Source organism: Pygocentrus nattereri, chromosome 4 (assembly GCF_015220715.1).
Source record: "Pygocentrus nattereri isolate fPygNat1 chromosome 4, fPygNat1.pri, whole genome shotgun sequence".
Classification (NCBI taxonomy): domain Eukaryota; kingdom Metazoa; phylum Chordata; class Actinopteri; order Characiformes; family Serrasalmidae; genus Pygocentrus; species Pygocentrus nattereri.
In genome coordinates, this window is record NC_051214.1 from 38,074,391 (window position 1) to 38,100,648 (window position 26,258).

At 36.8% G+C, this 26,258-nt stretch overlaps 1 protein-coding gene across 3 annotated transcripts; it reads right to left on the bottom strand.

Moving 5' to 3' along the window:
* On the bottom strand, positions 1-24,784 carry LOC108411325 (E3 ubiquitin-protein ligase KEG-like). 3 transcript variants are annotated; one of them, XR_005130209.1, is made up of 15 exons: positions 24,002-24,784; positions 22,916-23,011; positions 22,569-22,802; positions 16,609-16,768; positions 16,383-16,517; positions 16,035-16,133; positions 15,422-15,541; positions 15,194-15,292; positions 14,878-14,997; positions 11,966-12,064; positions 11,653-11,754; positions 11,258-11,353; positions 10,889-10,996; positions 9,051-9,191; positions 1,662-1,680 (listed from the first exon to the last, which is right to left on the bottom strand). XR_005130209.1 is itself a non-coding variant. In XM_017682825.2 (14 exons), exons 1-14 carry the CDS (start codon positions 24,569-24,571, stop codon positions 1,595-1,597), a joined length of 2,124 nt encoding a protein of 707 aa, XP_017538314.2. In that variant the 5' UTR covers positions 24,572-24,784; the 3' UTR covers positions 1-1,594. The 3 variants fall into 3 exon arrangements, 2 of the variants coding, with proteins under 2 accessions (XP_017538314.2, XP_017538316.1); XM_017682825.2 differs by lacking the exon at positions 9,051-9,191 and having other exon boundaries at positions 1-1,680; XM_017682827.2 differs by lacking the exon at positions 1,662-1,680 and having other exon boundaries at positions 8,477-9,191.
* Positions 24,785-26,258: the final 1,474 nt, after the last annotated feature.

Here is a 26,258-nt window from a genome sequence, read left to right on the forward strand (position 1 = left end):
AACAATAATAATCTTTATTTATGTTCACTTTTAATTATAGTCAGATTTTTATCATTACATAGGAAGATAAGAAAATCCCTGGAAAGAGAGACTAGAGTGATCTAAGTGAAATGATAACAATTACAACCAATATGATGAAATCAAAGGATATGTTAATAAGTAAACTCTCATCTGTAAGATAAATGTTTGACTTCAGGTTGATTGAAAATAATTTTCACCAGCTAATCATCTTCATCTTCATAATTGAAGGGGAAACACTGTCCATTTTACATCTCAATTGAATTATACATACATTTTTAAAAATTGGTGTAACTGTTGTTTGTGATAAATCATTGCATGGCAGCAGAGGGCGATGGCGACAAAGCACCACTGGTTCAGGCGACTCCAATTCCCAGAGTCCACACCTGTGGACTCCTCTACTTAAGACCTTGGCAAACAATAGCCCTTTGTCACACATTTGTAGAGGGGTGACCGGTATGGTACTTAGCCCAGGTGGATATTTAAACAGGAAAGGAAAGGGGGAAAAAGAGGAATAAAAAAGAATAAATTGCCCCAAAACAAAAAGAAGGCTTAAACAAGGAATGACTCCAAGCCACACAAAACTAAAAAACAGATGAAACAACTGATCTTTCTCTCATAATTACAGAGGAAGTGTTTTTTGTTTTCTGGTTATCTTTTATTTTACTTTTCTATCTCAGCCTTTGTTTGAGTTCATTGTTTTCTGCATTCCCTTTGTCTGTCCTTTCCTGCAGCAGTAATTTAGTACATTGGCTGTTCGAGCCTGGCTCTGAGCCAGAATCACTCCATTCACACTCCATCACTTTGTACATTCATTTAAAACCCTTTCTCACAGGTTTTCCTCTCTGCATTTGGGTCTTTGCCATCCCGTAATATTTCAAGGCTGTAACTATTCAGTCTGTAAATAGACATTCTAACACTTGTAGACCACCCAGCTTCAGATTGCCCTTCTTTTTGGAGTTCCTTTGTGGCTGATGATTGGACCAGAAACCATTTGAGACTAGCAAAAGTTTGTTAACCCTCACTGATGCATACTCATATATTTTCACATTTTGTTTAGATAATCATTTGTCACTCTTAACCTGCTGAAACAAAGGAAGATGTCTGTCACTAGAGCAGATTTTAAATATTCAATCAGTACTTTCTGTGTTTTTAACTAGAGCAGGGGATATTTTGAATATGATTATTATAGAATTTGGAGAAAAATAACACATTGGTGTATACATGCAATGTTGTTTTGCAGAAAAAGGAAAAAGATAAACTACTTGACATTAGTACTGCTGGGGAAAGTTGATCTTATCAAACTCAAATTTGTTAGCGCAAGACCATTAGTGCAGGTCAGATACTGATGTTGGATGATTAGTTCTGGATCACAAACTCCACTCCAACCTATGACAAAAGTACTGGGCGAACCTCCATTACTCTACTCCACAGCCCAATTCAATCGAAGAGCTTGAATGGAGCTTTGGATTAAAGAGAAAATAATTTATAACTAAAGTATGATATTGCAGACTTCTCAGTGATTCTCAAATACCTTTCAAAACCTGATTGAAGTCCATTAGCACCATAACCAGTTTTATGGTGCCAGTTCCATTTCAGAAACTGCAGCTTTCCAAGATTTATGCTCAGGGAAATGTACAGTCATATTTTCACCATCAAGAGCTGCAGCAAAAGAAGAAAAGTTCTGTTAGTATATATCAATAGTTCTTGCAAATATAATGTACAACCCCAATTCCAATGAAGTTGGGACGCTGTGTAAAACATAGCTAAAAACAGAATACGATGATTTGCAAATCCTTTTCAACCTATATTCAATTGAACACACTACAAAGACAAGATATTTAAAGTTCAAATGGATAAACTTTATTGTTTTTTGCAAATATTCACTCATTTTGAATTTGATGCCTGCAACACGTTCCAAAGAAGTTGGGACAGGGGCATGTTTACCACTGTGTTACATCATCTTTCCTTTTAACAACACTCAATAAGCATTTGGGAATTGAGGACACTAATTGTTGAAGCTTTGTAGGTGGAATTCTCTCCCATTCTTGCTTGATGTACGACTTCAGTTGCTCATAGTCCGGGGTCTCCGTTGTCGTATTTTGCGCTCCATAATGCGCCACACATTTTCAATGGGAGACAGGTCTGGACTGCAGGCAGGCCAGTCTAGTACCTTGACTCTTTTACTACGAAGCCACGCCTGAGGGATCGAAGGTTTCGGGCGTTCAAAGTTGGTTTTCTGCCTTGCCACTTACTTGCAGAGATTTCTCGAGATCCTCTGAATCTTTTGATGATATTATGGACTGTAGATGATGAAATCCCTAAATTCCTTGCAATTCCATTCAATTTGGTCTCATCACAGCAAGTCAATCAATAGATATTGACCATTAAACTTCACAAGAAATTCTCTAACAGCTGTGCTTCAGCATCAACAAAATGTTTCCATAGAGGTACAGAGTGGACTTACTAATCAGCAGTTAATGTACAGATCGTATCATATATAGTCTCTTTTTGTTTCTGCTATAGAAATGTTTCATTTTTTGGGGAATTTCTATTACCAACTAAAGTAAGTTGTACAAAGCCCACAATGTTTTAGGATGTCCCCCCTAAAATTGGTGATGTACCAAACTGCATAAGTGTTAACATTCACTGTAGAACCCTTGTGTAGAAGAGCGCATGTATCTTGCAAACTTGCTAGTCCTCTTCATGTGCTATCAGCAGGCGGCACGGTGGTGTGGTGGGTAGTGCTGTCACCTCACAGCAAGGAGGGCCTGGGTTCGATTCCCCGATTCCAAACTCTGTGTGGAGTTTGCATGTTCTCCCCGTGTCTGCGTGGGTTTCCTCTGGGTTCTCCGGTTTCCTCCCACAGTCCAAAAGACATGCAGTTAGGCCATTTGTGTAAAATGATCAAATTGTAAGTCGCTAATTTAATGCCGTTAATGTAATGTAACACTCATTAGATGAGGAATCCAAACACTTTGTTTTGAAAACAAAAATCTACTATGTTGATCACATCATGTCCTGTTTAAATGGGTCTTTGATTAAATCAGCAGCATCTATTGTTCAATCTGCTCAAAGCTCCCCTCTCTGACTTACCCATGTGCCTATTTTAAAGGTAGCACTACTGACAGTATGGAGTATATTTTCCCCTTGACATAATACTGCTGCATCAGTAAGTTAAAGAACTTAGAACAGCCTTTTCCATTTAGCCTCTAATGAAGCAGTTGTATGATTTATAATAGTGATTCCTTGCCCTGACCATATTGCATCCAAATGAAGTTAATATAACTTAGGACAGTAAGTGAGGGGTAAATGTTTTAGCTGAAATCAACAATGCAAATGCTTGTTTTTATATTTCACAGTAAAACAGAAGTAAAGCTGAACTGTGATCAATACTTTACATGTATTTAGCTGAAATAATAATTCTGGCATAAAATAAAAACAGAGGTGAGCAAGTGTTGGTTTGTCTGTGTGTGCGTGTTTCTTCAGCATCTGAATGTATCAGGAATTCATGTATTGATTAGTGTTCCCCCTGTGACACACTGCTCTGGAATATTGTGTCTATCAAAGTCAACTGTGTTCAACATCCTCTCATCATCTTTTCCTTCTGCTTCATCTTGCTGTGTAAGCAGCTCTTATATTTGCCTGTTTTTATCTGTCGGGTCTTGAGTTTATTGTTTTTGATTTCTTACATTATCTTATCTGTTTCTACCTACCTGCCTGTTTATATAATAACAATTAGCATTTTCCATAGTTTTATTCAATTGTTCATGTTACTAATTTGACATGTAACTCCTATGTTGATACACAGAGCCTCATAAGGGAATGGCTTATCCTGCAGTTACCACTGAACTCAGAAACAATCTCAAAAAACTAAAAAACTCAGTTAATAATTGATAGGGAAAGTTTGGGGCCTTCGTGAGAAACACAAACTCTTTACTGCTCTTAAAAATAAAAAGGTTTACTGTAAATAAGTAAGCACCAAACCAAAAATTTAAGCTACTTTACAACAAATTCAGAAATAACAGCATCTGCAAATCCGTTCTGTTTCACCACAGATAATAGCTGCATGTTTTACATGTTAGTCTAGAAAGATGTGAGGCATGAAAATACATACTAGCAAACGCTCAGACAATACTAGGCAACATTATATCTGCGATGTAAATTGCCTATGAATAACTCTAAAAGTAAGAAAAATGCTTTCATGTTTTATTTATTATTATTATTATTATTATTATTATTATTATTATTATTATTATTATTATTATTATTTAATGATTTTTATTCACTTCTCAAACACTCGCTATCAGAGGCGGTTTATGAGGAGCCTGGCCACTTCCCGTTATATCATAAACAGCAGAGGGCGCTCGCGAGTGAGTCCTCAACGAATGGGAGTGAATGGAGTCCAACGGCTAGAAACTGAAAGTTAAAATAGTTTCTAATCACTGGGCCACAACGTTTCCTTAATTTTTAGAAAGTAGAAGAATGTATTTCACTTAAAAACAAAGAAATCTTACCGATATATTACCCCCTTTCTACAGCAAACGGGTTTTAGGCAGCAGGAGGCGGGTTCTACTGCTAGAGCGTGATGATTGATTGGCGAACGGAGCAGCTCATTGGCTGTTCACGCTCATTGACGTCATGGACCTACATGCGGCGCCGTTTTAAACTCCTATAACCCGAGATTAAAAGCTCTTAAAAATATAACAGCGGTGTTAAAATGTTTTATGCTGTTCTGTGTTCAGGAAATGAATGTATTCTTTTACATTAAAAATGCTTAAGCATTTATAAATTATGATTTTGCTCAAATGTTCCATATCAGCCCATTCATTTTGGACTCACTCGGGAGCGCCCTCTAGCGTCTGAGAAAACCGGAAGGCATTGCAGAGTGGGAATTCTCCTCTCTACAAGTTTTCAGATGCTATGGCCGCTTGACATATGCCAGTTATCACAATTACTGCCACCTACTGGTGAAGCATGTCCATGACATGCCTTTCTATCTTAGCCACACCTTTCTCCTCTTCCCCCGACCCCCAGTAAGTAGAAGCGGTCAAAACTGACGTGCAAAAAGAGCAAGGCTAAATTACTGGAAAGTACTGCAGAAAAAAAACAGCAGTGTAAAACACAAAATGTAAAGAAAAAATAATTTCACTAAAGATTTTTCCTAACAAAAGTTTCGCAAGACAATTTCTATTCTTTGTATAATTTTTGCATCTTAGTCAGACCAAATTTTTGTGATAGTTTTATTTTCTCGTCACTATTAAAGACCCCAATTTGACTCCATAGTTCTCTTCTTTATCCTACCATGCCTCTGAATAAAGACTGAAATACATGCATTCTCACTTCTTGTTTGTTGAAGTCATGGAACTGTCAGGGGTGCAAATTTTGTCCAACAAGTGTCTGTGTGGGGAATGGTGGTGATGGTGGACATCAGATGTCTATAGTTTACTTCAAATAAGATGCCTAGGACTGCATTTCTTATGCAAGTGCAAGTGTTGATCGAGTGCAAGTGTGGAGACGGAGAGCTACGTTTTATTCATACACAACACAAATACCACTCAGCTTTTCAGCCCAAAGACAAATTAAGACATGACACTCGAGTCCTCACACAAGTCCGAGTCAGTAAAGGCAAGGGTTGAGTTCCAAAGCATATATAGACAAGGCTTAGGTGAAGTTTCAAGTCCTAAACTTCAAGTCCTAAACAAGTCAGTTGTATTCTTTAGCTCACTTTTCATCTCAGTATGGCAAAAATGATGGTAACAGTAATATAGCCTTTTAACGCCAGCATGTTAGTAGTGTATGGCTGCATGATGGTATATAGATAACAATGAACGACAATGTTATATACAAAAACTAGAGCAACTACACAAAAAAAAAGAATGTTCAAAGTAGATAATCTGTATCTATATGAATTTAGTGCACTACACTGCTGCCACATGATGGACTGATTAGATAATTGTATAAATGAACAGGTGTACACATGTTCCTAATAAAGTGCTCAGTGAGTGTATATAATAATTGATATCTGACGGCTATTTTGCAACTCAGTTATCTACTTTTTTCAACAACCTTCCTACAACTCCTAAGATTATTTCATATAATTTCTAAAAGGCGGAAGGGAAATGTACCACCTGCCCCCGCTGAATTTGCAGCAGTGGGAACCGTCACTAAAACACACATTGTTTTAATTTTATATAGCATTTAATCTTTACATACATAGAAATTTAGTTACAAGTGAAATTTACTGAAAGGGAGCATAAATCTCTATGCACTGCCAGATATTTTTCTTGGAACAAGTAAGATACTTTCACTAGTTACAATTGCTTAAAACAATAAAAACTTGTGTAATTGTATAATTCTGTAATAAAGACAAATATTGACTAATCTAAAGACGTCTATAATTGGCAAGATGAACTTTGTCATACTGCAATCCTCTGGGTAGGTTTTACTCTGGATGTTGAAACATTGCTGTGAAGATTTGACTGCATTCAGCCACAAGAGCAGTATTTAGGTCAGGTACTGATGTTGGACAAGTAACTTTGGATAATAAACTCCACTCCAACTCATTCCAAAGGTATTGATGAAGCACCATCACTCTATGGAATGCTTTTTGGGGGCTTTATACTCTTCTAGCTAATATTTGATAAAGACCATACTAACACAAGCAGGGGGATGGCAGGGACATCAAAGGGGTCTCAGATCATATTTGAGAAACTGAAAAGAGGTAATTTAATCATTCTGAATAGCATAATTTCAAAATGTTTCAAAACCTTCACAACCTTAAGATTTCTTTCATACTGAGGTGTCCTTGTAGCTAATTGGTGGTCTGTGATCCTCTGATATCCCCCAACTCCGATTCTGTAATAGCATCTTAGATGTGGCATATTTCATATAAACAGAATTTTATTTTGATAAAAAACAAAAACTTTATTTATTTATTTATTTGTTTATTTATTTGTCTTTTTTGTCATTTTTGTCATTTTTGTCATTTTTTGCCATTTCTTATAACAGTCATAAAACTCCACAGATTAAACACATTTTCAGCTTCTGATGGGTAAACCTTATAAGCAAAATCAACTTTATAAACTGTACGTTGCTGTTGTAGGAAGAAAACCTTGTATCTTCAATGGAACGAGACTTTTTTTCAAATAATTTTGGATTATGTCTTTTAATCCATTTACCATGACACACTGTAAAGAGTAAAATGTATTTTTAAATTATGTCAAAAACTGAAAACTAATATATTTTGTATTTTGGAGACTCCATACAAAAATATACAGTAGCTCACAAAAGTGAGTACACCCCTCACATTTCTGAAAATATTTTATTATATCTTTTCATGGGACAACACTATAGAAATCAAACTTGGATATAACTTAAAATTGTTAGTGTACAGCTTGTATAGCAGTATAGATTTACTGTCCTCTGAAAATAACTCAACACACAGCCATTCATGTCTAAATACCTGGTATCACAGTGAACATGTCCTAATTGTGCCCAATTGCGTCGTTGTCCCTCCCTGGTGTCGTGTGACTCGTTAGAGTTACAAGGTTCCAGGTGTGAATGGGGAGCAGGGCTGTTAAATTTGGTGTTTTGGGCACAATTCGTTTATGGCCACTGGCCACTGGATATTCAACATGGCACCGCATGGCAAAAACTCTCTGATGATGTGAGAAAGAGAATTGTTGCTCTCCACAAAGATGGCTTAAGCTATAAGATAAGGCTTTCGTCACCAGGGTCGACCAAAGATGTTGAGTCCACGTGTTCAGCGTCACATCCAGAGGTTGGCTTCAAAAAATAGATACAGGGCTGCCAGCATTGCTCCAGAGGTTGAAGAAGTGGAAGGTCAGCCTGTCAGTGCTTAGACCACATGACACACAATGCATCAACTCGGTTTGCATGGCCATCGTCCCAGAAGGAACCCTCTTCTGAGGGTTGCTGATGCACAAGAAAGCCAGCAAACAGTTTGCTGAAGACAGGCAGTCCAAGATCATGGATTACTGGAACCATGTCCTGTATTCTGACGAGACCAAGATAAACTTGTTTGGCTCAGATGGTGTACAGCATGTGTGGTGGTGCCTTGGTAAGGAGTGCCAAGATAACGGTCTCTTGCCTACAGTCAAGCATGATGGTGGTAGCATCATGGTCTGGAGCTGCATGAGTGCTGCTGGCACTGGGGACCTGCGGTTCATTGAATGAAACATGAATTCCAACATGTACTGTGACATTCTGAAGCAGAACATGATCCCCTCCCTTTGGAAACCACACTGCACGGCAGTTTTCCAACACAATAACGACCCCAAACACACCTCCAGGATGACAACTGCCTTGCTGAAGGTAAAAGTGATGGAGTGGTATGTCTCCAGACCTGAACCCAATTGAGCACCTGTGGGGCATCCTCAAGCAGAAGGAGGAGGAGTGCAAGGTGTCTAACATCCACCAGCTCCGTGATGTCATCATGAAGGAGTGGAAGAGGAACCTGTGCAGCTCTGGTGAATTCCATGCCCAAGAGGATTAAGGTAGTGCTAGATAATAATAGTGGTCACACAAAATATTGACACTTTGAGCACAAGTTGGACATGTTCTCTGTGAGGTGTATTCGCTTGTGTTGCCAGCTATTTAGACATTAATGGCTGAGTGTTATTTTCAGAGGACAGTAAATCTACACTGCTATACAAGCTGTACACTGACTAATTTAAGTTATATCCCAGTTTTATAGTGTTACTTGCAGAAATGTGAGGAGTGTATTCACTTTTGTGAGATACTGTACATTATAAAAGTAGTTTATTGTATGTGAAAGTTAGGATACACACATTCCTAAATGTTTCAATTGAATTAGATTAATATATAAATGTACATGTACATAAATGTAAATAAAATGGCTACATTAATACAACCAGTTGATGATGTGTGCAGATGTTAGACTTGTTAGTTTTTCTAATAGTATTCTCTGGCTGAGGCACATTACAACCGCACACTTAAAGAAAGCTCATTTTAACTTACAGCTAAAATACAGTACACAATACACACACCTGTAATTATTTGACAACATGACAGTAGATTCACTCTGTAATCCTGGACTCCTTTTTCTGTTTTCTATGAACACAGTTCCATTTCTGATGGATCCCCAGCCCAGTCAGACTGCTCTGGAAAGTCCACCACCACTTTATAGGCTACATAAAACAAAATGAATTGAAAAAAACAAACTATTTCTTAGGAAACAATGTTTAAGAAATAATTTTGAAACATTAAAATACAGGTTTTACTGTTTTATTCCACATGTAAGTGCAGTCACTAAAGTAGCTTTCTGTCATCTGATAAATACTGCAAAACTTCGGCCTCTTCTATCACAGAGCGATGCAGAAAAACTTGTTCATGCATTTGTTACAAACTCTGCACCCACAAGCGGCAACTGCACCGTACTGCAGCAGTCAGCCAATACCTAATTTTTCTCAACTTTTGCCATCACCCACAGCAGAAGTCTTAATGTCCAGACTCACTCAGTATTATACAACAAAACATTAACAGAGTACAGAAAATCCTCCTGACTTTTTTTCTACCTTAAAAAATCAACACTGCTGAAAGTTTCCAATGATAACCATCCATTTTCACCAGTGAGCTGTCACCATGGCAACATTTATGTGGCAGCATGTTGCTGTTGGTCATGTACACCTATGAGTGTTTGTTTCAACATCAACATATAAAAAAAGCTCAATAATTTATATGAACCTTGCTTTATAACATTGACATTAACATACCATAAACATGTAACATGAATGCAGGTATAACCTGGCACAAGATTCTCTGAGCATCAACTTCTCACTTGCAGAAACTTAAATGTTAAATGTTAATGCTAATAAAGTTGACACTGCACAAACAGCAGCTTCAGCAAATCAGTGTTTCATAGGTGTTTCATTTAGTAGAAGAGAGGTATGGATATTATTTTACTTTGCTGCTACTACAAAACACAACTGCCTTAATGTGCCGGAGACCTGACTGAGAAGTCCAAATGAGTGTGGCTAGTCTGTCTGAAGGTACTGTATATAGATCTCCAGTCTCAGTGCTGATGTCACATAGCTTTCAATGAGCAAAAATAATTTACCGCATTTAGAAGACGATGACTGACCCACAACTAATGTTAAATTGACTGGGTTGAAAACAACTGGTTATGAAATTCTTTACTTCGAATAACTAAGACATTTATAAACATGCTCCTGTGTCTGCTTCCTCTGTGCTGCTGAATGTGTTGTTCAGCTCTGCTGGATAGATAACTGACAAAGTAATGTTACAGCAACTCACAGACCAAAAACAATTCTCAATGGTAACCATTATGATTGTAAACAGTACCTAAAGAAATTAATTGAGTGGGATTTTTTAGGTCCATGTCAGCTAGCCAAACTCTTTCCACAGGGTAGCGTCTTCTTCTCCAGTTTAAACACAGCATGTTTAGCCCCTTCGCTTCACAGACCAAAGTCAGCTTTTAATGCAAGTTTAGTGGTATAAACACTGTGCATGTGCAAACTTCCACACATGTGAGTTTAGCTTAATGCGAGTTTCAACTGTTTTCATGACACAGAAAATTATTATGACAGATGCCACAATGTTTTATGTCATGACATGATGTCATTATATTTTTTTGTTGTGTACTCTAGTAAACTGTCATGACATGAAATGTTTTGACATCTGTCATGATAATTACTGGTAACATGATGCTGTTATATTACTGGATATAAGCTGTGATAACACCTCCTGGTATCTACTATGACATGTCAGTATTATGTAGCAGTGTTCAAGTAAAATATAACCATTTTCTTTATAGAAAAAAAACAACCATGACATATCAAATAGAATTCTATATAATAAGACTTGCCTTTGATCGCGCCCACACTTTTATGACTGACAGATCCCCAGTTGTATTTTGGAGTTCTTACTGAAGCTTTCACTCGGACTCTGTCACCAGGCTTGAACTTACAGTATTCTTGGGAGGGGAAAAACATAATTTTAATTGGGATAAACACAAAAGCACACTGTTAAACAAACAACTCTGATCTCAGTGTGGCCTGACTTTATTTAATTTTATAGTATATATTTTATAGTTTATAGTTTGTTTTGTCTTTTTTTTCTTTTCTTTTTTTGCTTATTGCAATTTTATCCAATAGTACTTTAACATTATAGTTACAGTACTACTGAATAAAATAATAAAAGCACATCACAGTGTCAATATAACAGTCATTCTTACCTGAATCAGCACTCGGAGCCAGTTCCATTTCAGAAACAATACCATTCCATGACTGATGCTCAGGAAAATCTACAGCTATACTTTTACCATTGATAGCTGCAGAAGGAAAGGGTGAATTCTGTTAATAGTCATCATTAATATAATTTATATATTATATAGTTATTATATATTATATAGTACAGTATAATCTTTAAGATATAAATGAAAGATTCCCCCATTGAGTTTCTTTCCTGATTACCCCTCTAGAAGGGCTAAATGCTCTTTATAGGATTTTTTTTGTGCTGTTGCCAAAAATTCTGTGAAAGGTCTTCACCTATTTTCCCCCCACAGTTGTGACAGATATTTCTTAATGAATGATGTCACATTTTTCTAGTAATATAAACGATCATTCTTGCCTGTAACCACACCAACACTCTTGTGAGAGGCACGTCCCCATCCATTTTTCGGGGTACTAACAGAATCTTTCACCCTGACCCGGTCTCCAACTCTGAAGCATCCTGTAACATGGTTAGATAGTTTGATATGTAAAAAGCTATTTCAGAATCTTATTACCTTTGTCAAAATTTTATAACTTTCTTACATGGCTTTTAACTCTAATTGTGTATGTTTTGTCTGTTGTAAATTACACCTGAGTCATCACAAAAAATTTTCTTTCAACTATTAACACACATACACCTTCGGAGGTAAACTGATAAATGAAGAATTCACCTTCAGTGTCTTTGCTGGATAGTAGCTCCATTTCTGAGATGATGCCCTTCCAGCCTTTACATTCAGGGAAATCCACAACCACAGTGTCTTCCTTAATATCTAATAGCAAGAAAATATGAGTAAATAGCAATAGTAAGAGTATCAGCACATTACTATACATATAATAAAATAAAACTTATTCACACTTTACTAATCTTGAAATAAATTTCAGCCAGACAGACAAAAATAACTGTGTAAATCACACATTTGAAAAGGAGCTAAACAATGTACAAGATGTTCAAAAGAGACGTAAACAAGGCTATTGTTTACATATGTGAGCTTGAATGCAAGTGGTTTTATACAACATAAATCAAGCAGTGGGAAACCCTCAAGTCCAGAAGGCCTATTGAGTTCTAGGAACGAACTAATAGTAAGTTTACTGACATTTATGGTCTGAAATAAATGTACTACCACAAACCGTAGATTTAAGAAGGTCATGTTTCTAATGTTCAAGACTGTCAAGGATGTTTAAAAATGAATTAAACTAAGCAGATCTGCAATAATGTAAGATACTGTCAGTTTTCTACTAGTCTCTATCTCTCCCCTGGATTAAAATACTAATGCTGTAGACCAGTTTGTTAGTGATAGCTTGCTAGTTATGTAGGTCTAGCAGATTTACTGTTTTTGTTAAAACCAGATAAAAAGTTCTACATTTAAAAGTAATTAAATAATTTTTGTTGTCTGCACTCTCACAAATGGTGCTATACATTGAGTGGTCCAACCAAGCATGTGCATATCATTAGTATAGCATAATAACTTTTTTAAATGTTATATTGTGCTTATAATGTTAATTTAGTACAGTTATCTTTATTTTCTACTATATAATCTACTATATCTTGCTATGAGTATAATACTTATTCTATTAGTTCTGGTAACATTTTCTGATATGGTGATTTAGGCAATCAAAATATGTTACCTATACATTACAATGCTTGTAGCATTTCCTGATAAAGTGATTTAGGTCATCAAAATATCCTACCTACAGTTTTATGTATGGAGCTCCCAAAAAACATGAGCACGGTAGGACATTTTGACAAGGTACCACAATTTGTCAGAATATCAGTTGGGTACAAGTATATGATGTGCTGAGATTAATCAAAACTAATGTTTATGAAGTTAGTATAGAAGCCAGTTACCACAATGTAATGATGGTGCATTAGAATTGTGAATATTTCTAGATGACAGAGAGAATTATAGTTCAGCACATTTATTTCAACAGAATAATTGTATGTTTTCAAGGTAAAAAAAATGCATATAAAATAATCATTTAACAGCACTTTCCTGATATAACATATCCCCAATGCTAATAGTTATGGTCATATTATGGGTCAGGTGGGTCAGGCTCAGGTGGTATGAGTAATGCATCCTCCCCAAGGTTTAAATGAAACCTACACCACTGCCATGCTCAAATAGTCACAGATCCAATTATGTGTAACCATTTCTTTCTACCGGCTAAGATGGATAAAGCCTTTTCTGTTTTCGAAAGCAAAGGACTAAGAACTATAGAGGACTTGTATGTAGATGGGACCTTTATTTCATTTAATCAATTCAAAGATAAATTTAACCTTTCGCATATACATTTTTTCCGTTATTTACAGCTTCGGCATTACGTAAGACAAAATATTTCTCATTTTGAATCAAAGCCAAGTGATCACACATTATTTGGTTTTTTACACACAGACCCCACATCTAAACAATTGATTTCACATTTTATTACAGTTTTGAGATCTACTCCAGACACAACTAAATTTAGAGAGGCTTGGGCGAGAGAGATTGGTAGCGAAATTACAGAAGAGGTGTGGGTGGAGAGCCTGTCTCGGGTATCATGCTGCTCTGTAAACTCTCGATACAGGCTGATTCAGTTTAAGGTGCTTCACCGGCTGCATTACTCCAGGACCAAATTACATAAGATTTTTGAATCCATATCACCTTTTTGTGAAAGATGCAAAATTGAGGAGGGCTCTTTGACTCATATGTTTATAACCTGCCCTGTGTTGCAGACCTTTTGGTCAAGAATTTTTGATTGGCTTTCCAAAATCCTTGAAATTAAATTAGACTTTGATCCCATAATCGTAATATGCGGGTGTTCTGCATTATCATTCACCTTCCCTTACAAGATACAACAGGTGGTGATGGCTGCTATGATTGTGGCCAAGAAGCTGCTCCTTTTAAATTGGAAATCGCCTTCAGCTCCATCGTTCAAACATTGGCTAGCTGAGATGCTTAATTTTGCCTCTATGGAGCATTTATGTAGCCGTCGACCAAGTGCACAGAAGTACATTAACCATATTTGGAATCCAATAATCAGTTATTTTAAGTAAATGTAAGACCACAAATGTAAGTAAATGTAAGAAAATGTAAGACCCCTTTTTTTTCTTTTTTTTTTTTTTTTTTTTCTTTTTTTTCCTTTTTCTCTTCTTCAATGCTGCTATTGTACATGCTACTGTCACTGTTGTTGTTATTTTTACTATTATTATCATATCATTCTGTTGGTATTATTATTTTTATTTATTTATTTTTTTAATGTGCTTGATAGGAGGGGGTTGGGTTAGATTGTCTGATATGTACACTCTTTTTGTTAGTTTGAACTGATTATACAACCAAAATAAGCTAAAATAAAGTATTCAAAAAAAAAATAGTCACAGATCACCACTGAACTTTAGGGAGTGATTACTGAGATTTCTTAGTAATGTGGAAATGGACGCATATGTATTGTTCCACATCGTAAAATAGCAGAATAACACAACCATAGAAGTTGTAATTTAATTCCAGATTGTGACCAGAACAGCTATAAGTTTAAAAACTGCAGGTGTGGTTGTGTGTCACTGTTCCTCCATTTAGAACAAAATTGATGATGAGAATGAAACTCTCACCTGTAACTACACCAACACTTTTGTGAGTGGCGCCTCCCCATTGGTGTTTAGGAGTCACGACTGTGGATTTCACTCTCACATTGTCTCCAATATGGAAACTGTTGTTTCCAGTCAATACGCCTTAGACATGAAGAAAACGAAGACAGTGAAAGGTAAATTTCATTACACTGCTAAGAAATAGCAGAATATTTCTAGTGCCTTAAAGAAATTTACAAAAGCCTTTGGAGGTTATGAGGTTTCCGTTTGTTAAATGTAATCTAAACAGTGTGTAGATATGGACTCCATTTGTCCAGTCATATTTAGTAGCATGTATCACCTGAGGCATCATCAGCAGACACTATTTCCATCTCTGAGACTACACCTTTCCAGCCAGCATGCTCAGGAAAGTCCACAGTCATGGCTTCCCCATCAAAAGCTGTTCAGAGAAACTGGTTTTAGTAAGGTAAATACCACAGCTTGGTGCCCCATGATTAAAGTGCAGTATACTGCGTACAGTAGGACAAGCAGATGTTTACATCTTTAATATCTTAACAGCAGGCCTTACCTTTCACAACACCCACACTCTGGTGACTAATCCTTCCCCATTTGTGTTTTGGAGTGTCAACAGAAAGCTTCACCCGGACTCGGTCTCCAACTTTTATACTGCGCTTCTGAGTTGAGGCTCCTATGATACCAAGAAAGTCAATCTGTTTATTAAAACTTCAATGTACAAAATGGTGCGCATTATAAGGAGTTTATTATGGGTAAATATGTTCACTTATAAGGCTTGCTACTTAAATAAAATATTATATTAAGAGACATTTTCATACATATTTTTAGTTTGAAAGCATTTCTAAAATGATAACTTTGTGGGAAAAGGGAAAACTGTTTTAATTCAGGGTTATTGTAACATTTAATTCCAATTCATTTTAGACCATTTCTACTGATCCATTCATCATAATATATTCAATTAATGTAAAAGGCAACTGATGTTGACAAATTATTTTACACACACAAAAAAAATAATACAAATGGAGATGCAATGTTCTGTTTAATGTCCATACAACATCATTTACATATTAAAACATCTTATTTCAGTTTGCATATATATGTTAGATTTAATAAGTTGCACTTTGCTATTAAAACATGCCTGTGCAGTTTGATTTGGTCATGAATACCTGGAGTGATGTCACCAGTCACTAGCTCCATCTCAGAGAGGTCTCCCTTCCAGTCTTCATGCCCTGGAAAGCTGACGATAAGACTTTCACCATGCACAGCTGTGAACATAAACAGTTTTAAAATTGAAATCCAAAATAATAATACAGTATAATTAGTGAAAGCACTGAACCCCACTCTCTGAGGGGGGTATTATGACCACATGAGGTCTACACAGACAGAGTGAAGTCTGTGAGTGTAGTTTACCCGGTGAGTTAAAATATTGATCCATTGAAATGTTCATATTTCAATGTAGCTTAGAATTAAACTCTGTTAACATATAAACTGCCGATGGAAAGTGAAAACTCTACCTTTGACCTCGCCTATGCTCTTGTGCGTGACGTGAGGGCCCCAGTTAAATTTTGGCATTTTCACTGAAGATTTCACGCAAACTTTGTCCCCAATCTTGATCTGGTCTGGAGAGCTCTTTATCGATAAATCTGAGACTAGTAGAGAACAATTGTAAGGAGCCAGTTCTTAAAGATTCTTTTACTGTCATAAAGGCTTAGGGACGTAATTATAGCAATTGTTTCTTACCACTTTCTAAAATGCTGTCTGCTTCCTGTTTGCAGATCTCCTCCAGCCTCTCTTTAAAGTCAGAAACTGCTTTGCTCACATTCCCAAAAGAACCATCTAGTTCCAGTGACTGACTCGGACTATCCTGAACTCCAGACGGATTGGGCATGTTCTCAAAATTCTGTCAGAGGAGAAAGAAATTGGGTAACAGGCCTTAATAAACAGCGCCTTAATCATTATCTAATAGTTTGCAAAAGTCTGATAGTAAACATATTAGTAAACATAGTATTATGGTTGCATATGAATTTATAAATGGTACCATTTGAATTATTAACCATTTACTTAGTGACAATAATCATTCTTGAATTACTTATCAAACTGAAATATATTACAATTATAGAAAACATTTACAGTGGTTTAATTATTTGTTTGTCACTGTGTAAATAGTAATTTATTAAAATTGAAGCACATTGTTAATATTCCATTAACAATTATTTACTCATTAACTAGTATTAACAAACTATGACAAGCTGCAGTTTATAAGTACCTGTTATTATGAAGTGTTGCCAATATTTGATTACTATCTATATTTTCCAGATCACATTTTCAGTAACATTATACTATAGATCAGGTTCATAAGGCTGTCGGAAAATTACAGAAGCCCTTCATTACAACTGACTTTACCCTACATAAACATTTATAAAGCGTTATTCCAATAAAGGGCAGTTGTCATAAAGGCTGCTTTTGTCTTCAATTTCAATCTGACATAACACCTACGTCAGGTGACACAGGTTTTTGCTGACATTAGATGTTGTCATAACATTTTCAGGGTGAAATGATAGCGTGTTATGACAGCTTACTTTATACTTCAGTGCATTAACAGTGACATGAAAAAGTGGGCCTTATTGCAAAATCAAACAAAAGTCAACACTTCTGAAAAGATGCTTTGTCATATTGTGGTAACACTGCTGTATTGTACTTATTTTGAAGGTTTTGATACTGACACTCATGACAGAAGTATATGTATATTATCTCTGTCCCATAAATATCATAGTGATGCTTCTAAGATTTTATGAATCACTATGACAATATCAAGACAGAGTTTATATGTTTTCTTCACCTGTACTCCCCTAAAAACACCGGCTTATTACATATTATGGCTTATTATACAGTAAAAAACAGGGGCTTTAATGCAAACTGGCTAAGCTATTCTTAGGTTACAGAAGTGTGTAATAAAACTTTGTGCACACTGTTAGGCCCTGGCAATTTAAGGGGTGAAAGTCCATGTCAACATGCTTTCAGATGTTAAAAAAAAATTCAAGAAATACATCATATAATTTAATACATTTTAACAGTGGTGCAATAAAACTCACTAGCTCCACCTGTGGATGTGACTTAGAGTTGCACTGGGCATGGCCATGTAATTAACTCCCTCTTCATGCCAGGAGGAGACTGTGGGCTGGCTTAGCTGCACTGTTGTGCATTCCTACCTAAATAGTAAATTCAATCTTATATCCTTGTTAATATAATTCTGTTCAGATTATGTTTATACTGTTAACACTTATCTTAATAATGGTTTTGCTGATCTATATTGATATAAACCTGAGTTTTCCATGTGGCTGAACACTTCTAATGCTAATGTTTTCAGCTAGTACTCATGGCTAGCATTCCCCCTGAATCTTCTTGGTTGTATACATGTATCTTGAGGTTTACACCAGGGAATATCAGTAGTTTGCCTTGTCAGTAACAGACACAACTGACATGACACAATAGACCACGCTATCTTACTAGATAGACTAGAAAACCTTGTAGACTGAATGTCGAGTAACTTTCTCCTACGTAACTCGGATAAAACAGAGTTCCTGCTTCTTGGTCCAAAAGCAGCTAGAAACAAGCTGTCTAATTTTACACTTAAACTTAACAATTTGCATCGAGCTCATCTGTAAAAAATCTTGGTGTCATGACAGACCCTGATCTGTCTTTCCACGCACATATAACTAATATTACTAGAATAGCCTTCCTGCATCTCCGCAATATTGCCAAATTAAGAAATGCATTATCCCTACAGGATGCAGAAAAGTTAGTTCATGCACTCTGGATGTCCCAGCAAAAGCCTCAACAAACTTCAGCTAGTCCAGAACACTGCAGCCAGAGTCTTCACAAGAACCAGAGTTTGACCATATCAGCCCAGTTTTATCAACCCTACACCAGTTAAATTTTGCATTGATTATAAAATTCTATTACTGACTTGTAAAGCTCTAAATGGACTAGCTCCTCCGTACCTGAGTTAAGTTCTCTCGTACTAAGAACCATCACGCCTACATAGAAAACAAGGTGCTGGTTTACTATTTACTATTTATTATCAGGGGGAGAGCCTCCTCATACAAAGCCCCCCAGCTTTGGAATAATCTGCCTATTAATGTTCGGGACTCAGACACAGCCTCAGTCTTTAAATCTAGGCTAAAAACTTACTTGTATAGTCAAGCCTTTGGTAATTAGTTTTCCCTGTCAGATCTAGACCAATCCGGAGTCACTGCTGCTCTGTTAATACTGTAATCTGTGATCAGTCACTCATTAAAGAACTAACTCCGTGTGTTTTTTTTTCCCTTTCTTTGCCAAGTTGAACAGCTGCTGTCCTGTACGTCTGATGCTGTTGTCTCTTCTGCCTTGATCGGGTGCCCACTGCCAACCAGCCACAGTTTGACCACCATTGAGCTTCTTGCTGCACAACACTGTGCAATCCTCACCCTCAGATGTTGCTGCTGCAGCTGCATAATCATACATTAATCAAATTAACCACTGCCCACCTGTTTTTGCCACTTTAATAGTACATACCCAATTCCAATGAAGTTGGGACATTGTGTAAAACATAAATAAAAACAGAATACGATGATTTGCAATTTGTGAATTTAATACACTACAAAGACAAGATATTTAAAGTTCAAATGGATAAACTTTATTGTTTTTTGCAAATATTCACTAATTTTGAATTTGATGCCTGCAACACGTTCCAAAGAAGTTGGGACAGGGACATATTTACCACTGTGTTACATCATCTTTCCTTTTAACAACATTCAATAAGCGTTTGGGAACTGAAGACACTAATTGTTGAAGCTTTGTAGGTGGAATTCTTTCCCATTTTTGCTTGATGTACAACTTCAGTTGCTCAACAGTCCGGTGTCTCAGTTGTCATATTTTGCGCTTCATAATGCGCTACACATTTTCAATGGGAGACAGGTCTGGACTGCAGGCAGGCCAGTCTAGTGCCCGCAGTCTTTTACTATGATGCCACGCTGTTGTAACACGTGCAGAATGTGGCTTGGCATTGTCTTGCTGAAATAAGCAGGGAAGTCCCTGAAAAAGACGTTGCTTGGATGGCAGCATATGTTGCTCCAAAACCTGTATGTACCTTTCAGCATTAATGGTGCCTTCACAGATGTGCAAGTTACCCATGCTGTGGGCACCAACACACCCCCATACCATCAGAGGTGCTGGCTTTTGAACTTTGCACTGATAACAATCTGGACAGTCCTTTTCCTCTTTGGCCCGGAGGACATGACATCCATGATTTCCAAAAACAATTTGAAATGTGGACTCAGACCACAGGACACTTTTCCACTTTGTGTCAGTGCATCTCAGATGAGCTCGGGACCAGAGAAGCCGGCGGTGTTTATTGGTGTTGTTGATATACGGCTTTCGTTTTGCATGGCAGAGTATTAACTTGTAGATGGAGCGACAAACTGTGTTCACTGACAGTGGTGTTCTGAAGTGTTCCTGAGCCCATGTGGGAATATCCATTACAGAATGATGTCGGTTTTTAATGCAGTGCCGCCTGACGGATCGAAGGTCTCGGGCATTCAGTGTTGGTTTTCTGCCTTGCCGCTTACTTGCAGAGATTTCTCCAGATTCTCTGAATCTTTTGATATTATTATGGACTGTAGATGATAAAATCCCTAAATTCCTTGCAATTGCACGTTGAGAAACGTTCTTAAACCTGTTGGACTATTTGCTCACGCAGTTGTTCACTAAGTGATGAACCTCGCTCCATCCTTGCTTGTGAATGACTGAGCCTTTCAGGGATGCTCCCTTTATACCCAATCATGACACTCACCTGTTTCCAATTAACCTGTTCACCTGTGTAATGTTCCAAACAGGTGTTTTTTGAGCATTCCTCAACTTTCAAAGCCATCAAATTCAAAATGTGTGAATATTTGCAAAAAACAATAAAGTTTATCCGTTTGAACATTAAATATCTTGTCTTTGTAGTGTATTCAATTGAATATAGGTTGAAAAGGATTTGCAGATCATCGTATTCTGTTTTTATTTATGTTTCACACAACGTCCCAACTTCATTGGAATTGGAGTTGTATTAACTATAATATTATAATACTTTATACTAACAATGTTTGCTCTCCGGTGTCAACCAGAGGAGGATGGGTTCCCCTTCTGTGACTTGGTTCCTCTCAAGATTTCTTCCTCTTGCTCTTAGGGAGTTTTTCCTTGCCACTGTCACCACAGGTGTCACGATTGGCCCCTCTCAGTCTGGTCTATTGTGCTTTTTGTTTACCTTTTGATCTTCCATGTGCATTTGTTTTGGTCTAGTCCATGTGCTTTTTGTTTTGATCCCAGTCTGGCCCCTTGTCTGGTTACTCTGCCCATGATTGCTACCTGTGTTTCCAACTGTATCTTGTGATCCCTAGTTAGCCCTCATGTATTTAGGCCCTGTGTTTTCCCCTGTGTGTTTGCAGGTCTTTGTTTGTCGTTAGACATTTGGCAGGTGTTTGTTGTTTATGTTTGTTTGGCTTGTTCTGTACAATTTTGGATATTGGTGTTCTTAGTCATGTCTGTCCATCCTACGCTTGGTATTGGTTATTGTATTGCATATTGTGGCTTTCTGTGATTTCAGTGGACCCATAGAGCCATACATTTCTGAGCTTCACCAGCAAAAAAATAGAACACTTTAGTCTTCTCCGCCACTCTCAGAACAGGGAGTAAAACATGCAAATTTTAGAGAGGTAATTAGATTTTGCAGCTAATGCTGAAGAACTCACAGACATGCTCAGCACTAAAGTTATACCAGTAACCTATAGCTAACTGCTGGACTCCTGAAACGTGGGTCACCCAAGCTTCCATTATGAGTTGGCATTGTCACAAAATAGACATGGACTTTAAGTAAAACGAGAGTCATTTTGCTGTTTGTAAGATGTCATTAATCCTAATGGTAATGAAATAAATTATGCATATTTTATTTGCCTTTTAAGCAAAATGACCAGTTTGTGCATTTTGATGAATGTTCAGGCACTCAAAACATCTGGTTAATTTTTCCTTTCTCTCTTTTTCTCCAACTCTGATTGAAAGACTACATTGTATGTAGGACGATTTCAGGCCGATTTGTGTCATATTAACCCCAGCAACTTGGGTTAGAAGTATTTTCAGGACTAAAATGTTCATTACAGTGTTTTATAGGAGCGTAACGATTCTGAAACTGAGACCAAAACCAAAATACAAACGTTCATGGTCCATGATACCCCTCCAACCACAGTGTTCTGTTGTAGACTATTGAGCTGTCATAATGTTACTAATGTAGCAAAACTCATTTTTCATTTCACAATTAACACTATAACATGTAAATCACAAAATTATTAATACTTTTTTTTGTTTTTCCTTTTTATCCCCAAAACAAAAACAAACAAACAAAAAAGGGAGGTTTGAATGGAACTTTCACAAATGGATACTATAAGAAACATGAGATAAACTGTGAAATGGATACTATGTCACTATGCCAACTTGATGCTAAAAAGCAGCCTTTATGACAACTGCTGCTTATTGGAATAAGCCTTTATAATGTTTATGTCAGTTTATGTCTGTTATCATGCTTTCAAATTCATATGCAGTTGTCATGTATCCTTATGAACCTGACAGACACTAAAGTGTTACCAAATTTTCTGTAGAATCTTATATTGACAGACATGGTTACAGACCTGAAGGAAGTGGATGTTGTCCTCTGTCTGTAAAAGCTTGTCCAGGACATCTCCTTCTGCCCTCAGCATAGCTATCTCAAGCTCCAGCTGTTCACGAAGATCTCCAAGTCGATCCAGGTCAGCTTTCTCTTGAGCTATGATCCTCTCTATGACCTCAGAATGTCTTTTCTTAATAAAAGTGACTGACTCAGTAAAGGCTTTCTCAGTGTCCTCCACTGCCTGAAGTGCAGATTGCTGTTTAGAATCAGACGTGCCATTTAAAACACTTCACCCAAATACACTTAGAAGATCACTGATAAACCATTTATTATTTAAACTGAACAGCCATTTATAGTTGCATTACTTACCACATGAGACGCAGTGGCTTTTTGCAGCTTGTAAAGCTCCTTCTCTTTTTCTTTGCATTTCTCCTCATATTTGCTCTTATCAGCCTCCAGTTTTAACTGTGGACAAACCAGTCACATTTACACTTAGTGCTCAATTTAATAGATACACCTCATACAGTTGTATGTAAAAGTCTGGACACCCTTAGTCAAGAGTTGAATCAGGTAGGAAACCTCACCAAACTGTACTGAACAATGAATTGAACACCCTTCCTCTGACTTCTCATTACCGGCCAGTTTCAGACCAGTAGATTTTAGTAGGTTTTGGTAAGCAGGAATACTTTGAACCCAGAAAGCACAAGACCACTGGTCAGCAAGGCAGTTATAGTGGTCCCTTCCCTTTGCATTGATGGATGGGTTGGAGGCGGGGTGGATAAATTGTGCAGTATCAACAATATCTTCAAACTAATTATGAAACAGTCCATATTTAAATCAAATCTGCTCACTGCCTGCCGTATGTTTGTTGTGACTATAATCTGGTGACTTAAGGTGAGAAGGGACAGAATAGGAAGGGACAGAATAGAAGGGACAAGAATAACCTCACCATCATTTACTTCCAAACATTACAATGCAAAGGTGGACTAAGACTATAATATAATGACAATCATATTTTTAGGCCATATGTTATTCAGTGTTAGGTTTTACAAAATATAAAATATATTATTTATAAATATATATTATGCAGTCAATAATCATTCGTGTACAATGAACAAAAAACTAATTTCAGGGGTTCCCGAAAAAAATCAGACTGATCTTGGTCATGTCTCATGCCTCCTGGTCTCGGTCTTGACTCTAACTCTAACTCTAACTACAAAGTCTTGGTCTTGACTTAGACTTGACGTGTCCATGTGTCTGTCTTGACTCACACTCACCTTGATTACAACATTACTACAAAGTGCACCTATAATGGTGTAAAATGGCCATTGATTGTAGGTACAAGGTACAAGGCTGTTACTAACAAGATGACAACTTAGCTTATTTGTATCCTGTATTAAAACTACTTTGAGCCAAAACATTACGAATACAGAGGGAAAAAAAAGAAAGCCTTACTTGTTTTTTTTCCCGTTCTTTTGCACAGGAAACAGTGTCATGGCCTTTATGATCATCCATTAGACACAACACACAGATGCACTTCTGGTCAGTTTGACAGAACACTTCCAGGAGCTTGTCATGTTTCTGACATGTTGGCATGAAAGTAGCGTTTACCAGCTTGTGTCTCATAAGGGCAGGAAAGTCGTAGTGAGGTTGGAGATGTATTTCACAGTAGGAAGCTCGACACTCCAGACATGATTTAACAGCTCTGACCTTTCTTCCAGTGCAGAAATCACATTCTACGTCTCCGGCTTCAGCTTCAGGTTGAGCAAGTGAAGCGGCCTGCGGCTTTGTGTCCTTCATCTTCTCCATTATGTCAGCAAGCATTGTGTTTTTGTTAAGAACAGGCCTTGAACCGAAGTTCTGCCTGCACTGAGGGCAGTTATTCCTCTTATCCATATCCCAGTAGCTGCTAATGCAGAACATACAGTAACTGTGTCCACAGGGTATAGTCACTGGATTCTTCATTAGATCTAGACATATTGAGCAGCTGTATTGATCCAGATCTCTGAGCCTAGACTCCGCCATTTTACTCCCAAAACATACACGTTTCTCTCTCTTGAAAGTTTCTCACTGAAGCTGCGTCTGTTTGCCGACTGTCGTGTCTTCAAAAAGATTTCCTGGTTCTTATATGTGAAACAAAAGCTGGGCACACTCCTCACAAGAGTGAAAGTAAAAGTAAAATGAAGCTCTGAGCTCTTGCTGAAGTCAATTACACCATGTGAAGCATAAACATATTTAAGCATGATTCCGTGTGTATATAACTGTTCTTTGAATTTTGACCTTTGGTTTGGACCCAATCTTATCTTGACAGACTGTTATTTTAAGTCTGGTGTTGCTGAGTTTTCACACACACGTGCATTTTCACCAGGCTTTTCTCCTATTTCCTAGTTGTAACATGTGTCAGTGTTTCAACACGTTACTAGTATTTTCAACACTTTTAATAATGTTTATGATCTTTCTGACGTTTGTAAAAACCAAAACAAGAAAACTGTGTAGGGGTATTAGCTCCCTCTGTTGGTGAGCAAAAGAAATAGCAAGTGAACTGGAAAAGAGTTCTTTGGCTAGTAGTAACAATAGTGAAACCCTTTTGGTGCTATATCCTTCTCTTTCTGAAAGTCCAGTATACTAGCAATGTTTCCCAGTTATTATAGTTCTATAGAAGCAGACATGTCACCACACTCAGGTTAATGTGTTTCCACAGAACTCTTGAATTGCCTTTGAATTGGTTGGTCATTTAATACAATGCTTTCTTATTTATCTTGTCATAAACAAAAACAAATATGGCAGATAACAAGACAGACCAAATCAAACTAAATTATCCTGTATGTATTTCAGAAATGTTTTGTATGTATGTTCTTCTAGAAGGTCCCTCTTATGAAATGTAAAAAAGTAAATACTATATATTTATTTTATATACGCAAATTTAGACATAAGGTTTAATGCCCAGTAATCTGAAAAAATGGACTCAGTGTAGTAAATTATGTGTTGATTAGACTTATGCATTACAAGATACAATCATTCAAGATTTTTGTTTATTTTGTTAAAGAATCTTATGTTTATTTAGGAGTGATGGTAAATTATGATCTAAACATTTGTGAGTAATGTTTTTTCAGTGATTTCAGTGGATTCCACTGTCTAGTACACTGGACAATTAGGAAGACTAATATAATTAGAATAACATATTTATTCTTCTGGACAAGAGACTCAACATAAAATATTTCTGAAACACAGACATGTTATTTCTGTCTTGCACTATAGCTTATATAATATTTTCTGACATTTTTCATCAATTATCTTGATTATTTGAACCATTTGTTCATATTAGCTATGTAAATTAGCATATTCGCTTTTTATTATTATGATGGAGAAATTCATGTAATATTTTAGCAGCAATTCATGCAGAAGTCCAGGTGGTTCAAAGACTTCAGAAGCTTTTTCATGCAACTGTACAAACAGTAAACACAGAAAAGGTTCTGTGTCTGCTTTGTGTCTTGATGATAATAAATATGTTTTCAAAAACTCTCACGTTTCATGCACTTAACTCCAAATGTCCAGCATACTGGACATGGAATATTATGTTTCCCTGTAAACAACAAAAAAAATAAAAATAATCCACATATTATGTTATTTAGCAGGCAGCAGAGAACATGTTTCATAGCAAAACAGTGCTTGTTTTAAAGTGTCCAGTCTCAGGACTGAGAAGAATATAAAA